The sequence below is a fragment of the Aphis gossypii genome, chromosome 1 (genome assembly GCF_020184175.1).
Source record: "Aphis gossypii isolate Hap1 chromosome 1, ASM2018417v2, whole genome shotgun sequence".
In the NCBI taxonomy this organism is placed as follows: Eukaryota; Metazoa; Arthropoda; class Insecta; order Hemiptera; family Aphididae; genus Aphis; species Aphis gossypii.
In genome coordinates this window covers 15,005,285-15,024,248 of record NC_065530.1, presented here as the reverse complement: position 1 = coordinate 15,024,248, position 18,964 = coordinate 15,005,285, and the positions used below count along the sequence as shown (strand labels likewise).

Genomic DNA, 18,964 nt, shown 5'->3' with positions numbered 1-18,964 from the left:
CTTACTTTTTATAATTATTTAGTAGGTATATGTACTAGTTAGATATCAAATTAACATTAAAGTGAAAACTGTTATGATAATATCCAAAATATTTACAACTGTTTATAACGAACGAATATGACATTTTTAAATGATTTTAGATCAATTGATGTACCAGCTATATTATTAACTATAGTTGGATTTCAAACACCACGGTATATGCAAGAGCTTAGTAGTGATATAAAATATCTACAAGAAATTCTATCCACTAAGGAAAGCTACGTTTTTTTAGAATTATATTTTTATGTCTGTTATAAGTTTTGTGTAATTAAGTGTACTATTTGATTAGTCTCTGGAAAATTTAAAATTTGATAAGCCAATGGATGTACTTATTGTAAACTAGTCTTTGATATTTATAATTTAACTAGCTGAACCCGTGCACTTCGTAGCCCGTTAAAAATCCTACCTTTTATATGTCTCAAACTGTGTGTTAAATTCGTTGGATTTCTGTATGTCTATTAGTTTGTTCTTTATGTATTCCTAAACAATAGGACAAATTGCGACGAAATTTGGTACAGAGATGTATTAGATTTATGGGCAGAAGATAAGCTAAATTAAAAAGTAATTGGCCCAACCCCGGGAGGTGCTCAAATAGAAATTTTGAAATTTACGGTGGAAAGTTTTGTCTATAGATGGTTAGGCATGATTTTTTTCATGGCAACAAACAAAGGACAGACAGACATATTATTATTGAAACTAATAGCAACCATCTATAAATAAAAATTTCCATCGTAAATCTCAAAATGTCAGTCGATTTTATGCTCCTTGCGAAATTCAAAAAAAATCAGTAGTTTTGGCTGTACGTTGATTCCACTTTCGTTGCCCGTTAAAAATCGTACCTCTTCAATGAGAAAAAATACCAACTATAATTAAATATTTGTGTATCACCTCCCCGTCACCGTACTCTAGATTTTTAATTTTGCAATTTTTTTTTTCCTACCCATGTTATATTCGAGGCGAAAAATTCTCCTGAACAGAACCGTCACCCTGGTGTTAGGGCGGTGTGAACAAAAAATAATTAAATAAAACATATATAAGCATTTATAAGTAAGTAATTGCTTTATTGTTAATCATTTCAATTATAATTATTAACAAAAATCAGTTATATTTTCATTGTAGTGCTTTGTGGTATACGATGTTTTTTGTTTGATCGCCTGGCGCATAGACAAACAAATCTGATGGTTTCCCAGGAACAGGAAACATATAATTGACCATGTGAGAAACATGGGTTTTCCAAATTAATACCACAAACACTTAATGATTGCCCCTGGGACTTTTTTATGGTCATAGCAAAAGCAAGCCGCAATGGAAACTGTAGTCGTTTAAACTCAAATGGCACATCAGTCGGAATCATTGGGATGCACGGTATGTGAACATCCTCTCCTTTATGAGGAGCATACTTTTGAACTGGAGTTGGAGTATCATAACGAGTCAAAGCAATATTCATGCGTATAATATGTGTCAGCTTAATGTCGTCAAACTACAAAGATATGAAAAAAATTAGTTAACATTTTAAATATTATTCGTAAAGTTAATTATATTAAGCTTACTGTATTAATATGGGAGGGTATATCTTCACCAGTTGCTTCAACTGGAATATCTTCATATTTATTGAAGTTAATACCCGTACTACGATTTCCAAAAAGTTCTTCCTCCAAACGTTCATCAGGGGCAAGTGGTTTTGTCCAATCTTGGTTAGAAGCGCTTGATTCATCCCAACGACCTCTTCGGTTTTCTCCAGATCTATAATTATTATTGCTGATATAGATTTTTGAGAAAATAATTTTAAATAAATATAATGTATCTACCTTCTTCCACCACCTCCTTCTTGCCACCTACTACCACCTCCACCGCCTTGATTGAAACGCGACCAATCGCCGCCATCTCTATCATTGCGGTAATTGCCTCTATAACCACCTCCGCCTCGTCCGCCACCATAACCGGAGCTCGATCCATTGTAGGAACGATCTTCATAATCATCTCTACGGCCACCACGACGATCGTTTCCTACAAAATTGTTATCCTTATTAGTTGAAATTTAAAGAAAACTTAGAAAAAAAATAGGTAATTTGTAAATAAAAAAACCTGATGTTTGGCGAGGTGCGTTGAAATCTCTGTCGTTATTAACACTTTCTGTAAAATAATAAAAACAAAATAATTAATTATGTACCTAATTAAATTAAAATACAAGGAATATAGATTATATTGTTTCTTAAAATGATTAATTATTTGATGTATTTATATAATTCAATGTGATATGGAAGACTAGAAGTACCCAGCTATATTTGATTTATAGTGGATTATCTGTTTATGATAAACTTGCTTGCCTTATTTTAATAAAAATCATTTATATATAAAATGTTATTAATGTAATATTCCATGAAATAAATCAGTTTTACTTAGAGGGGGGGGGGGAGAAATAACCCAATAAGTTATAACAGATGTCTATATTCTAACAAAAATGGTAATACTTTTTTAATCATTCAAAATTTATATTATTATAGATTTATTAGGTTTAACTTTTGGTGTTCAAAAGAAAATCTTTAAAATATGATTTTGTAATTCAATTACTAAAGCATTAATTTTTATAAATGAATAAATTATGGAATAAAAATAAACTAAGAAGTGTAAATGTTGAGGTTTTTAATTGCTCTATTAAAACAAAAAAAATTATCACTTATATACACAATTTAAACGCAATACATAAATTCAATGGATTTCAAGATATTGTTTAACTATCAATAATGTTGCTTTTATATTATATAAATAGTTAACATTTTTACTAAGGCAATTTTTTTTTCCTACCCATGTTATATTCGAGGCGAAAAATTCTCCTGAACAGAACCGTCACCCTGGTGTTAGGGCGGTGTGAACAAAAAATAATTAAATAAAACATATATAAGCATTTATAAGTAAGTAATTGCTTTATTGTTAATCATTTCAATTATAATTATTAACAAAAATCAGTTATATTTTCATTGTAGTGCTTTGTGGTATACGATGTTTTTTGTTCGATCGCCTGGCGCATAGACAAACAAATCTGATGGTTTCCCAGGAACAGGCAACATATAATTGACCATGTGAGAAACATGGGTTTTCCAAATTAATACCACAAACACTTAATGATTGCCCCTGGGACTTTTTTATGGTCATAGCAAAAGCAAGCCGCAATGGAAACTGTAGTCGTTTAAACTCAAATGGCACATCAGTCGGAATCATTGGGATGCACGGTATGTGAACATCCTCTCCTTTATACTTTCCTTTCAGTATAGTTGCTTCTATCACGTTGTTCAGTAATTTTTTTATCGCTAACCGTGTGCCGTTGCACAGACGCGGTTGGTTGATATTTCGCAACATTATAACTACCGATCCAACCTTTAGTTGAAGATTGTGAGGTGGCAATCCTGGTAAATCAAGCGAGTTTAAAAATTCAGGTGGATAGTTGACTACATCATCTTGGTTAGTTGCCGAATCAACTGATTTATATATCCTCGATTCACCTGTAATTTGTTCTTGAATTTTTAAATTTAATTCATTTACATCAATGTTTTTAACAGCCAATATAACTCTTTATATCAAATATAAATTATTATGTTTTTAAGGTCATCCCAGGAATTTTTTATTATATTTTATTCAAACAATTAAATTGAATAAATATTGTCTATAACATTTCCATGGCAACAAAAAATATTATAGTTTTAATTTATTTTTTATATTTTGACGGTATCGGGTTCAAATCCCAGACATCAATAAATAGTTTTTGCACTTTTTCTACTTATTCAGTAGAATTTTTAAAAATGTTCGTTCATAAAAACCTTCTCCTGGCAATTCCGAACAGTTGAAAAAAAAAATTCAGCCAATTCGGTCCAGGGGTTGTTGAGTTATGCGCTTACCAACACATTTTGCGATTCATTTTTATATATAAGATATACCTGAATAAATGATCACATAATTTTGTTATGTAAATATCAAAATATTTAAGTCTAAACTAATAAAGAGTAGGAATTGTTAACCATAAATAATATTAATTGAAAATAATCATAAAATGTTAAAAGAAAGATTAATTTAAACATGAGAAAATTTGAATGTGAAACAAAGAAATATCAACAAGTTTTTATTTGACAAATACATACTGATAGGTTACACAAAAATGATTAACATAATATAACACAATATTTTGTGTTATTTGTTTAGTTTACAAGTTACATTTGATATTCTATAAAATAATAATCAATGAGTATTGAACTATTCTAAATTATATATCAGATGAATTTAAAATATTGTTTTTATTTTTTACTTCTTATATTATTGTATAAGTAAATATACATAATTGTTATCTAATATATTTAAATATAGTTTTACATTATACTAGAAAAATAAATATATTAAACTAATTAATTGTGTGGTTGACAAGTATGAATGTGAAAATACTTTTTTATACTTTAAGTATTTTTGTGAAAACAACCGTGTGTATGAAATATATTAAGTTGTTTGAATTTTTTATAAAATACAATTTAAGGTTTTAATTAAAATTATTGGTAATCAGAAATTAATTGTATTTATTGACATCAAGAATAATGAAAATACAAGGACAAAATCCTCGGGTCTCAACTTTAGTGTACATTAAATCAAAAATGTAAAAAACAGCATTATAAAACAATACAAAATAGCTAAATAAACAACAGAGGTATTATATAATTTTTAAGTACTCAATAAGCAATTGAATAACAAACACCTAACTATCAATATGCCATTCTGGGTAAAGAAATATCACTTACACAATACCCATTGAATAAATAAATAAATAATACTCTTTGATCTTTTAGATTTATAATGCTAGCCTATAAGCAAAAGGTAACTAAATTGATAGGTAATAATTTAAAACTAAGATGAAATACAAAAGTGATTATGAATTTTATTTGTCTTACTCAAATTCATCAGCTATAAATAAATTAATATAAATGTACAGCATTTTGTCATAATTATTTAATGTAACAAATTTGTAATATTACACTATGAATAGAAATTACATATAATGCTTAATATTCTTTTTCCCTTTAAATACTCATTTTTAAATGAAGATTTAGAACTATATCTCAACATAAATATTAGATGATTTATAATCTAAAAAAAAAAAAAAAAAACAAAGCTTAGAATAAAAATAAAAAAAAATAAAAACATACTTTGTTTGAAATCAAAATTCATTAATACATTTTACATAAATAATGAATTTAAACTATAGTGTAATGACATTCAACCTAAATATACGAGGCATATCAATTCATAAAAAACTTTAATTCACTTTTTTTCTAAACTTTATAATATATATATTTTTTTATGTTTCAGTTATGATTTATACTTTTAATAACCGCATATTTATGACTGAGACCACCAATCTTGAGTTGAAGAATTTCCATTGGGAGCAGAACCACCACTAGAGTATGATCCTCCATAATTACCTCCACCATAAAATCCACCTCCTAAAGAGTAAAAAAAAATAATTAGAAAAAATATTACTTAACACAAGTAAAATAAAATTAAGTAAGAAATAAACATAAATTAATTTAATTACCATTGTTACTGCCACCTCCATAGTCCCTACGGGGTGGACCAGAACTTCCACGTGGTGGTATGCTGCTTGTAGTACGATAATCTCGAGAACCAAAACCAGCACCTCCAAAACGACTTCTGTAAATGTTTAAGATAAAAATAAATAAAAGAAGTTTAAAATATTATTTAGATAAATAATGTGAATTAATAATTATTGCAACAATTTTAAAACATACCCTTTCGATGTATTACTTCTTCTTCCACTGCTCATTCGGAAGTCAGTAGCCATACTTTCCAACCATCCAGGTAGTTCCTGTTTTGATTCAGTTATCAATTCCATTAGGTCTCTAGTTAAATTGCGATTTTTGTCATTGAAAAATGAAGTAGCCAAACCTTTTAAAAACCATAATAATATTATAACCACCATATTTTAAATTATTTAGTTCATAATTTACCTAAGTTTCCCATACGGCCAGTACGTCCAATACGATGCACATACTCCTCAACATCAGATGGTAAATCATAATTAATTACATGTGTCACATGAGGTATATCTAAGCCTCTAGCTGCAACAGCTGTAGCAACTAGTACTGGTGTGTTCCCAGAACGGAAACTTTTTAACGCATCCTCACGTTCTCGCTGTGTTCGGTCACCATGAATTGAGGTGACTGGATAACCATTGGAATACAAAAATTCTTCCAATGAATCGGCGCCTTTTTTAGTTTCAACAAACACCAATATCAAAGACTCAGCTGGTTCTATAATCAAGAATAAGAATATTATTAAAATGAAAATAAATAGGTATATATTTAAAATTACTAACGTGATCTAATTGGAGTAGCATTTAGTAAATCTAATAAATAGGATCTTTTGTTTCGGTCTTCCACCCAAACAATTTTTTGTGTTATATTTTCAGATGTTGATCCAACTCGACCAATAGCTAAGAAAATATAGTTGTCAAGAAAATCTCTAGCCAACATCTGTGAGAATATTGAAAAAATGTATAAGTAAAAATACACATATAATCTTTATTTGAGTTATTCCATTTACTTGAATTTCTTTAGGGAATGTTGCTGAGAACATCAGAGTTTGTCTATCACCTGGAGGAGGCATAGAATCTTTCTCAACAATACGCCTTATTTGAGTTTCAAAACCCATGTCTAACATTCTATCAGCTTCATCTAAAACTAAGTATCGACAGAAGTCTAACCCAATTTTACCTCTCTCCAACATGTCTACCAAACGACCAGGAGTAGCCACTAATAAGTGACACCCCTGTTCTAAATCACGGATTTGGTCCATAACATGTGAACCACCATAGCTGTAATGATCAGAATTAATTTATATTCAATAAATAATTTTTATGTATATTAATGTACTTACACAACACAAGGACGTACTCTAGAACGATAAGCAAACTTTTTTGCTTCATCATATATTTGGGTTGCTAATTCACGAGTAGGAGCTAATATTAAGCCAAGAGGATATTTACGTCTTGATTGGAGCTGTTAAACATTTTTTTAAAGAAAATATTAAAATAACTCTACAAAAATTATTGATTATTATCAAACCTTAGGTCCAGCATTATATGCAGCTGGTCCTTTTTCATAAATCTGATTAAGTATGGGAACCAGGAATGCAGCAGTTTTGCCTGATCCAGTTTGGGCACAGGCCATTACATCACGACGACCAATAATAATTGGTATAGCATACTTTTGAACTGGAGTTGGAGTATCATAACGAGTCAAAGCAATATTCATGCGTATAATATCTGTCAGCTTAATGTCGTCAAACTACAAAGATATGAAAAAAATTAGTTAAAATTTTAAATATTATTCGTAAAGTTAATTATATTAAGCTTACTGTATTAATATGGGAGGGTATATCTTCACCAGTTGCTTCAACTGGAATATCTTCATATTTATTGAAGTTAATACCCGTACTACGATTTCCAAAAAGTTCTTCCTCCAAACGTTCATCAGGGGCAAGTGGTTTTGTCCAATCTTGGTTAGAAGCGCTTGATTCATCCCAACGACCTCTTCGGTTTTCTCCAGATCTATAATTATTATTGCTGATATAGATTTTTGAGAAAATAATTTTAAATAAATATAATGTATCTACCTTCTTCCACCACCTCCTTCTTGCCACCTACTACCACCTCCACCGCCTTGATTGAAACGCGACCAATCGCCGCCATCTCTATCATTGCGGTAATTGCCTCTATAACCACCTCCGCCTCGTCCGCCACCATAACCGGAGCTCGATCCATTGTAGGAACGATCTTCATAATCATCTCTACGGCCACCACGACGATCGTTTCCTACAAAATTGTTATCCTTATTAGTTGAAATTTAAAAAAAAACTTAGAAAAAAAATAGGTAATCTGTAAATAAAAAAACCTGATGTTTGGCGAGGTGCGTTGAAATCTCTGTCGTTATTAACACTTTCTGTAAAATAATAAAAACAAAATAATTAATTATGTACCTAATTAAATTAAAATACAAGGAATATAGATTATATTGTTTCTTAAAATGATTAATTATTTGATGTATTTATATAATTCAATGTGATATGGAAGACTAGAAGTACCCAGCTATATTTGATTTATAGTGGATTATCTGTTTATGATAAACTTGCTTGCCTTATTTTAATAAAAATCATTTATATATAAAATGTTATTAATGTAATATTCCATGAAATAAATCAGTTTTACTTAGGGGGGGGGGGGGAGAAATAACCCAATAAGTTATAACAGATGCCTATATTCTAACAAAAATGGTAATACTTTTTTAATTATTCAAAATTTATATTATTATAGATTTATTAGATTTAACTTCTGGTTTTCAAAAGAAAATCTTTAAAATATGATTTTGTAATTCAATTACTAAAGCATTAATTTTTATAAATGAATAAATTATGGAATAAAAATAAACTAAGAAGTGTAAATGTTGAGGTTTTTAATTGCTCTATTAAAAAAAAAAAAATTATCATTTATATACACAATTTAAACGCAATACATAAATTCAATGGATTTCAAGATATTGTTTAACTATCAATAATGTTGCTTTTATATTATATAAATAGTTAACATTTTTACTAAGGTAATTTTCCTAACACCTTTTTAAGGTTATTATCAACATTTCAAAATATAATAACATAAAAATATTATTATTTTGTTTGATGGGGAACGAGGTGAATACCCAATATAAATAGATAAACACTCAGATACCACCTTTATGATATAGGAAGATTAATTCATATATATGTATACACACATACATACATATAAATGTATTTGATTCAGAACTGAATAAATACAAAAATAAAAGTATCAACTTCCATACTTTATATAATTATGATCAAATATTGTAAATATTAATAATATAAACGTCAACCTTAATCTAAATTATAACTACTTATATAGGTAATCATAGAAATAATTGTTTTTGAAAATGGATTTATTTACACTCAGTATCAATGTTTTTAATAAACTAAGAAAAAATTCTTGGATTATTATTTTTTTTAAATATTAAATACTAAAATTGACGATTCTTATTTATTAAATCTTAAAATTGTTAAAGCTAATTCTCATATTACTAGTCCAATTTATTAAATATAACTCATTTTTCCATTAGTTACATACTTGAATAAAATTCCCTATTAATTATTTTTTTTATAAAATAGTAACTCTATTTGGTTTTTGCACTTTTTTCATAAATTTTAATGTTGTTATTATCTTGTTACGAATAGTTTTTTTTTAAGTGGATGTTATATTCTAATATTTCTATTTTGTTCAACTTGCTGTCACTTAGTTATATATTTCGTAAATTCAATATTGCATTTAATTTTGTATATGTTTGTAATAAGAAGTACTACATATTTATTATATAACTATATTATAGCTTAACGTTTATACCTAGTAATGATCAATAATCATACTATAAATATATATATATAAAAACAAAAAAATGCTATAGGTAATTTAAATTTTAAATTATTAATTTGTGTGATGGGGAACGAGGTGAATATTCAAAATACCAGAAAAACACTCAGATACCATCATTATAATTAATATAGGAAGGTTAATTTATATACACATATAAAAAAAATATAAATGTGATTTGTTCATAATTGAATAAATTCAAAAATGAAAATAATAACTTCCATACTCTTTTCATTTTGATAAAATATTGTGTAACAAGCTTAATATAATATAATAAATAAAGGTGTATAAATAAACAAACATGGAAACTTTGATAGTTTTAATTATTATATTATGTATATGATAACATTAATTACTGAATTTAGATTTTAGTCTACCATTAATACTAAAATTAAATAGTAAATTTAAACGTTTTTTTTTTGATTATTTTGTCAAACAATGTTTATAATAGAGAAAACAATTTCAGTTTTTAAGATTTGTGACAACTACCTACCTATATTTCAATTTTAATAAAAAAAAATATTGTAAAATTAAAACTACATTAATAAATAGTAGTAGATACTTATATGTTATAATCAAAACAATATTAAATTAGATAGCTGTTTTATTTAATTTTAAATATGTTACTCATTATAATAGTTTAATATTTAATGTATTTAATAATAAGCAATAGATATTAACAAGACACATAAATAGGTTAATGATGTATAGTAAGATCCTGCAATATTATAGTTATAAACTAAAAAAAATTAAACAAAAAAACTAATTGCTTTGTTTTAACCCAGATTTTAACTATAAATTTGTATAAAACTGAATGATAATAAATAAATATTTCTACTTAATTAAACAAACAATAATGTAGTTGTAAAATTGTATTTGGTTTTAATGAATAGTTAAGATAATAATCAAATCACACTTTTAATCAATAAAGTGTTAATATTATTATGACAAAGAACAGAACAAAGAAAACAATGATGCATTGTTGTAGGTGTTAAATTGAACTAAATTGTAAAAAAATAGGTAATATGTCTATTTATTTGTTATATATTTGATAAACATAAATTACCTGGTTCTACTGCTTCGGAATTATCCGGTCTGTTCCTCAGATGAGGTGGAACGTACTTGCTTGGAGCCGAACTGGGCTGTGATTTGCCCTGCAAGTCCAGACCAGCAAACTATAAGAATAAACCAAAAAAACCATAAAAATCATTATACATATATAAAATATTTAATTATAATCAGTAAACGTAAATTAGCGGCATTATTCTAAGACAGCGGTAACCTAGACAATGAAAATTCGCACGTCTCTTAACCTAGTTGATGGTCAGTTGATGAACATTGAAACAGGCAAATGAAATTCTTACCTGCTGCTCTAGACCTGATCCATTTTGATTGGGTACATTACTCATATTATTACAAATCGGCGACGATGAATACGTTGCTGCACTTGCGAGTGTAAATCAACAAAACGAACGTACAAAAATTAAATCGCTGTAATGAAAAATGTATTATGGCAAATGCCAATAATGGCCGACTAGATTGAAAGGAGACAGACAGCTGATAACCTTGAATGCGACGTTACCATCTTACTGGTTATAACCAAAATAAATTTGCTAATTCTTTAAAGCATATTTGTATTTTAATTATTTTGTTCACTTAAATTAGACGTTTGTCTTAAGATTTAAATTTTAATCAGTTAAAATTAAGGTTTTAATTTAATTAGTTATAAATTTAATAGATTTTTCTAAACGGTCAACGGTTGGCTACTCTGCATCTTGTGGTACGCATCACGTCCGTGTGCGTCCGCACTGATTACAATGTTTTTTTGATTTCACGAGTCTTTCCTACGTGAAACAGTTCCTTGAGTAGTTCATCTTGTAAATCGTAAGTAAAATTTTTATCCTTAATTATCTAACCAATCCCAATTTGACAGACAGATATTCTTCTTAGGTTCGTTTTTAGTTCTTACTGTGATTTAAGTATATTGATGTCCCTAGCGTTAAAACACATCAACCGGTGTTCGTATTTGGTGTGAAGTGGTACCTTCCCAGGTTTTTTAACATTCATAGTCCTATGTTAAGTGTCGTGCTTTAATTTTAAATTGTAAGTTTTTTTTGACAATTTACACTTCACGTATTTTCCTATTTTGTTTTCATACCTAAGCTGACTGTCTGGATTGTGGATTCTACTTATAATTTTTGAACAACAGAAAAGATTATATTTGTACATTTATATTCCAGATATCATAATGGGTAGGGTTATTCGTGCTCAGAGGAAAGGTGCTGGAAGCGTTTTCCGTTCCCACACTAAACACCGCAAAGGAGCCCCTAAACTCAGGAATTTGGACTACTCAGAAAAATATGGTTACATCAAAGGTGTTGTTAAGGTAACTATTTTTAAGCTAATTTTATTATTATTATTATAATGCAGTTAAATATTTATAAAGTTCTTCCATCGTTATTTCAAACAATACTTAAATTATAAATATACCTAATTAATTTGTGTCTCTATTATATTATAACATTCATCCATGAAATATATAATTATATGCTTGCTTTAAAGGATATAAATAAGTAATATTTATATCTTATCTTAAATTTACTTAAACTTGATCATGTTTTTATTTAATATTAAAGTATAATGTTTGGTTTATGATTTTTGTGTTGTAGGATATTATTCACGATCCTGGTCGTGGAGCTCCTTTAGCTGTTGTTCACTTCAGAGATCCATACAAATATAAGACGAGAAAAGAATTATTCATTGCTCCTGAAGGTGTATACACTGGTCAATTTTTGTACTGTGGAAAGAAAGGTACAATATTGTAAATCTAAATAAACATTGTTTATATGTTTCTTTGACATTCTTTAATTTTTTTTTTAGCTAAATTGAACATTGGTAATGTTATGCCTATTGGAGTAATGCCTGAAGGTACCATTATCTGTAATTTGGAAGAAAAAACTGGTGACCGTGGTCGTTTAGCTCGTGCTTCTGGTAATTATGCTACTGTTGTTGCTCACAATCCAGATTCCAAAAGGACAAGGGTTAAGTTACCATCTGGTGCCAAAAAAGTTATTCCATCCAACAACCGTGCCATGATTGGTATGTATTATTGAATTTGTTATATAAACAATATTTTAATTGACTTTTTCCACTGAGATTAAGTATCGTTACATTAATAATACAATCTATTATAATAATTATATATTTGCTTTATTACTACAATCTCAATTTACAACTTACTGTTAATACATGTTTTTTACTGTACTATATAATCTGAACATGCAAAGAATAATTTATCGCTTATTTAACTTACCAATATGATCTGGTAGTCATTTTGGAGGGCCAATAGTATTAAGCTAATGTGCAAGAGCAGTTCACTTAAATGAATTCTAAATAGTTTCATGTATATTAAATTATTAGATTGGTATTTTTTTTTTTTTTTTTTTGGTACATTTATTAAAATCTATGATGTTTTAGACATTTGAAACCTGAAAATATTCAGTGAAGTCAACATTATGTACTGAGATTATTTTGTTTTAAAATTATTAAGACTACTGACATGAATCTATGATGTTGAAATTAATAGACATTTGAAACCTGATTTTCTTTTAATGAAGTAATATTGTAACTGAGATTCAATTAATTAATTTAAACATGAAAATTGACTGATATTTAATATATAATGTATAATTATAGATAAATTGAGTTAAAAAAAAATATATATCAATAACTATAATTTATATTTTAAAGGTCTGGTTTCTGGTGGTGGACGTATTGACAAGCCCATGTTGAAGGCTGGACGTGCATACCACAAATATAAGGCTAAGCGTAATTGCTGGCCTAAAGTGCGTGGTGTTGCTATGAACCCTGTTGAGCATCCTCATGGAGGTGGTAATCATCAACATATTGGTAAAGCTTCCACAGTTAAGAGAGGAACCAGTGCCGGAAGAAAGGTAAATGAAATGATTGTGTTTTGTTTTTTTTTCTATAATTACTAATTATTTTCCATCCAAATTTTAGGTTGGTCTCATTGCCGCTAGGAGAACTGGTAGAATTCGTGGAGGTAAAGTGGTCACCAAGAAGGGTGATGATTAATCTGTTCATTGTCGTGTTTGTATTTAATTTTACAAATAAAAAAAAACAAAACCAACAAAGTGGTTTATTGATTTTTTCCTTGTATAGTTTAATGATTTATAATTTGATTTGGTTACCTTTTTGTCTATAACATATTTTAACTCCTTGATGAAAAACATATAATGTGTCTTTTTACAATTATTACAAACGAATATATTTAAAATGAAAAAAGAGTGGTTGAGTGTAACATTCTGCTGTATATTAGGTCACCATAATGTATATGTATTAAATTTGAATCCAATGATTGGTATTATTGTGTATGAAAAATGATTCTGAACAGATGATTTGTCAGCATAGAATATAATTTTGAATGGTTGATGGAAAAGGTGGTTTATGTTTTAATGGCCTGAATATACTAGAATTTAAATTCTTTTATAACTATTGTAAGCCAAACTTGTGGGAAATCTTGTATTAAATTTTCAACTCGTAAGCTATTTATACAAAAAAAATTATGAATTATACCAACTTTTGCAAATATTCATGATTTTGACGAGTTTATCATAATTAAAATTTTAACCACTAACTGCAATTAATTTAAATATTATGATTACTGTTGCTAAACCATCTATTTATTTTAAGAAAGGCCAAATACATAAAATTTGATTTGTAATTATTATTAATTGCTGTAATCAAGGATTTTCATTTTATGAATTAAAGGTACGTGTGTTTAATATAACTTAAAAAATGTGCGTTTTCTTCATTATTAAATAAAAAAAAAAGTGACTTTAAAATATTTTAGTCATTTTCTACATTTTAGTAAAAAATAATCAGATCTGTACTATAAATAATATATTATAGTTAAGAAGTTGATTTTTTAATTACACTTGCTAACCTCGTGTACTGGTGCACTTCGTTGTCCGTATAAAATACCAATTCTATTGTATGATTCTACCTGATTTGTTTGTTATTTAATATTCGGTTTAACGGTGTTCTAAACTGAAATTTTCATTGACCATTCTTAAATAAATGCTACACCACTTTAAAATACGAATTTTGTAAAATGCTTTTTTATTGCAGACTAAATTGTACCGTATAAATTGTAAGCCTCGTTACAACCTGTTAATAAACAGAACTCTTGCACTAGGGCCTTCAAACACGTAGTTGTGGCCCTGAAATCTAAATGAATTTCGTTTTTTCTTACTTTTGCCCATTTTTGGATGCATGGATTACTGGGTATTTAGGTAAGTATTGATTATAATCTTAATAGCTTTAGGGTTATTAACTTAGGTACTATCATTTTTGTGTTTGAATACACATGCATTTAAATTTTAAACCATGGCAACGATTATTAAACAATAAACAACTTTTTAGTAGATATCTGCTCATGTAAAATCATAAGTTGTATTAATACCATTGTAAATTACCTTATTAAATAATTGTATTTATTAGTGTATTGATTCTAAGATCATATTAAGCTAAAATGGATTATATTGATTTAAAAAAATTGAGTGAAATGTTGAATCCACCAACTGCAAATTCTTCGGACAGCGAAGACGATCTTCCAAAATCATCTTTAGTGCAGATTTGTAAGTTCTTTTATATTATACCTATCTACTTATTATTTTAATTTTTTTTAATTACCTATCTTTGCGTATGTATATAACACATTATAGTATCTCATTTACGTCATATGTGTAGACACTTACATTAACAGCTCCTATTATCTAAATTTTCGTAAAAATTAAAGAATATAAGTTCACTCTGATAGGTAGGTAACCAAGGTACCTGCTACCTATTGTGACTTAGAGGTACCAATATAAATACAACCATATAAACATCTACATAAATTATTTTCAGTTTGGCTGGAAATTCAAAAAAATAAAGGGGATAAGTTATATTTCCAAAGTCTTATCAATGTAATTTTTATACTTTTTTTCCTATAAATATTTTATAAGATAAATTATAGGTTAGGTTCTATTATCTATCTAGCAATAGAATGCACCGTGAGCCGACCAAAATCGGTTTTTTTGCACATCCTTAAACGACACCCTGCCAATGGGGAACTGGTTTCGATAGCCGGGTGATGCGCAGAATCGGTGTGTTCTCTCGCTGGACTAAGTAAGTATAGATTAAATTTTATATTTGTGATCATATGATTAAGAATTAAAGCACATCACAAATTCACAACACTTACTTTTTTTTTTTCAATTTTAAGATTATTGGTGTATTATTGTAGTCAATACAATGAAAAACGTTATGGTAAAAATATGAAGTAAAAAATAGATTATTCAATGAGATAAGTAATGAAAGTTAATGAGCCGCATGACGTCATTTAGCCGACGACTGAGCAGCCGCCTATGTTTTATGTGTAAAAGTAGTTTGATTTACACAATGATTTTAATAACTTAAAACAGTATTTCTCAATTTTTTTTTTCATAAGCCTAAAGTATATTTATGTGCTTTAAAATTGAATATATCTTGTTGGCTGTTGCATACATATTATGAATTGTAATTTAGTAAATTTATTAATTCACAACCCGCGTCGTATTGCCACACAAACCAAATTTTACGGAATTTACGATATTAGTTTTATCTACTATGAAAAAACTAAAAAATATAATAACAAAATTATAATCACACCAGTGTCATATATACAATAAAAACATTATAAAATAAAATATATTATAATATAGGTAATATAAAATATTATATTTAACGATTAAAATCGTTTCGTTAATCTTGACACTTTTGCACGTAAAACATACGCCACTATTCCGACTTTGGCTCTATGACGTCATGTGCAAATTTTCAAACTCCTGTATCTCGTTGAATAATTAGTACTTATTTAAGTGTGAAATCCTGGTCATATTTCTTAGATAATGGCATACTTTAAATCTAAACAAACTTGTTTTTTGTGTTATGATGTTAAAATTAATAATTTGTAGGCTATATTCATTAAGTATTAATTATCAAATCACAAAATATTTTTTCTTGTATTAAAAGGTAGGTATTTAGTTATAAATTATTAAGTATTTGTAGATGTATAGGTAGATAATTCAATAAATTATATTTAAAAATAGGAACCTATTAGGTGACTCTATTAGACCTATTAGAGCTACTGTCAACTAATAATATTCTACAAACAAATTCAGTATTGCTACTAGCTCTCAAATGGAAATAACGCCATGTTACTTGTAGAATTTATTATAGAATTCTTCAATGGTCGTTGTTTAAAAACTTAAATAAAAGTTACTATAATTTAGTGTAGCGATCATGTCATCATCTGATAAAGATATCGATGACGTTTACTTGTTTTAATAGCATTTACGAAGAAAAATAAAAAAACAAAAATATTGGATTAATATTAACCCAGTGATGTTTAAATGTGAAATATGGTGCAAATGTATAGGTACGCAGATGAATTTATTCTTCATAGTGGGAGGTTCAAAAGCTGTTATAAAAATAGCCCAGGTACCTACTTTTAAAAAAACTTTTGAATTTAATTGAATCGAGTACCTATTACAAAACAAGATATCAATATTATAGAGCGAGATTATAAAAGCAAAATAAAAAATTATTAATAACTCTTAGGTAATAATAAAATGATTATATTCATTTTAATTAAAATGAATTTACAGACTGTTCACTATGAAGTTAATACTGTACTGCTGTCGGATTATTATTAATTCGTGCGAAATCTATCTTCTAAATGCATATTACCCAACTGATGCAATGTTCCAGGTGGTTCAGAACTCTGTGCGAATAAAAATTTCTGGAGCAACTGGAAAAGGATTGTTGAACATATGAAATATCTAGTGGTCTGTGTAGACCAATCATCAACATTTCAAACACTAGTTTCAAGTGTTCTTTCTAAGTTGCCTTTTCTAATAATCTGTCATTGTAGATACAGCAATCAGTCGATAAAAAGTTTTTGTAAAAATCAAGAAAGATATTACTTTTGTTGGTCTAAGAATCTTTTTTTGAAGTGACAACCAATTATAAGCACTTATCAATCTCATCTGTCAATGTTTTCATAGCAGGTTTTTTTTGTAGTATTCGGAGCAGTAAATTTAATTTGTGACACATATCTTTATGTTTTTTTTTTTAAAAACTCTAACATTTTTTTACTAAATTCATACTTCACATTTGAGGATCGATTTTCATAAAAAAATTTTTTATTATTGAATAACTATAATTATTAAAAACATATAGGGCGTGTGGGCCTAAAAATAAATTCTAATTTGATCGAATTTGAAATTGTCCGTGATCGACCGTTTGGCTGCCCCTGCTTTATTGTCTAGACTCAGGATGGGTAACTGGTGGCTCGTGCTATATTTCCAAATTATATTATAAAATTTTAAAGTTTATCATATATACTCTATCTTATTGATATAATAATTGTTATCTGGTATTGAACATCATTAAATGTCTAAATTCCATAATAAAGTACATATACACGTATATATAGGTATACGGGAAAATGCTCGCCCGTGTATATATATTATATACATATAACTTTTAACCATAACTGTTTGTACCGATCTATATCAGTTACTAATTTTCTTCGTATCATTCGTGTCGTGCTGTCGTTGAATTTATTATTTTTGTGTCTTTGTAGTGCTTAATATAATGTCCGCAAAAAAAACTTAAAATTGATGATGAAAATAGAAGTTTTAATTCCTAATGGGAGAATGACTATTTATTTATTATTAACAAAATAAATGCTAATTAAAATGATGTATATTTTGAATGACCTTTTTTTTTTTGCTTTTTATGCTCTGGACTGCTAAATTTTAATTTTTTAAAAATTGGTCCTCTAGTTACTTTGAATTGCCCATATTTGCTATATAATATCATCGTTGTACTATGTGAAATATTTCTTATGTGCGAAATTAGTCAAAATAAAATTTTGGAATAGTAACTGTAAACTTTTTAAAATTATTTTCAGAAATAATAAATCAATTAATTAAAAATATCTTATATAATATCTATACATTTTAATGAATAATCTGCATTTATAAATGTTCCCATAAAAAAAAATATCTTATATAATGAGTTAAGATTTGTACTTCATTACATAATTTTATTGAAACCGGGATGGTATGTCACGGATTACGGCTGATAAACAAACACTGCGCGTTAATATTTATGATATTATATCTGATATTTGATGATAAGTTTGTAAATAATTGTACAAATTTAGTTTTTAGCATAAAATATTATTTTTGTTATGCATTTCAATTTAAAAGTTATAAAAAGTATTTTTTATAATTGTGACAATTATTAGACATCTAGATAATACTTATATTTTGTTATGGCTAAGGTGGCTAAGATCGATAAATAAAACTTAATTTTTTT

The 18,964-nt window shown here is 27.7% G+C and overlaps 2 protein-coding genes across 3 annotated transcripts; one reads left to right on the top strand and one right to left on the bottom strand.

The window, feature by feature from the left end:
• Positions 1 to 4,934: 4,934 nt before the first annotated feature.
• LOC114126255 (putative ATP-dependent RNA helicase Pl10) lies at positions 4,935 to 11,071 on the bottom strand. Its single transcript, XM_027990151.2, has 13 exons — positions 10,897 to 11,071; positions 10,599 to 10,707; positions 7,989 to 8,036; positions 7,711 to 7,909; positions 7,453 to 7,645; positions 7,161 to 7,382; positions 6,973 to 7,094; positions 6,640 to 6,910; positions 6,413 to 6,569; positions 6,045 to 6,347; positions 5,826 to 5,982; positions 5,612 to 5,727; positions 4,935 to 5,519 (listed from the first exon to the last, which is right to left on the bottom strand). The coding sequence occupies exons 1-13, from the start codon at positions 10,939 to 10,941 to the stop codon at positions 5,416 to 5,418; spliced, it is 2,046 nt and encodes a 681-aa protein (XP_027845952.2). The 5' UTR covers positions 10,942 to 11,071; the 3' UTR covers positions 4,935 to 5,415.
• A 186-nt stretch (positions 11,072 to 11,257) lies between these two features.
• LOC114126256 (60S ribosomal protein L8) lies at positions 11,258 to 13,686 on the top strand. Of its 2 annotated transcripts, none has more exons than XM_027990152.2 (6): positions 11,258 to 11,416; positions 11,773 to 11,918; positions 12,202 to 12,343; positions 12,413 to 12,631; positions 13,283 to 13,485; positions 13,553 to 13,686. In XM_027990152.2, the coding sequence occupies exons 2-6, from the start codon at positions 11,781 to 11,783 to the stop codon at positions 13,625 to 13,627; spliced, it is 777 nt and encodes a 258-aa protein (XP_027845953.2). In that variant the 5' UTR covers positions 11,258 to 11,416; positions 11,773 to 11,780; the 3' UTR covers positions 13,628 to 13,686. The 2 variants fall into 2 exon arrangements, with proteins under 2 accessions (XP_027845953.2, XP_050053471.1); XM_050197514.1 differs by lacking the exon at positions 11,258 to 11,416 and adding an exon at positions 11,617 to 11,635.
• The last annotated feature ends 5,278 nt before the right edge of the window (positions 13,687 to 18,964 follow it).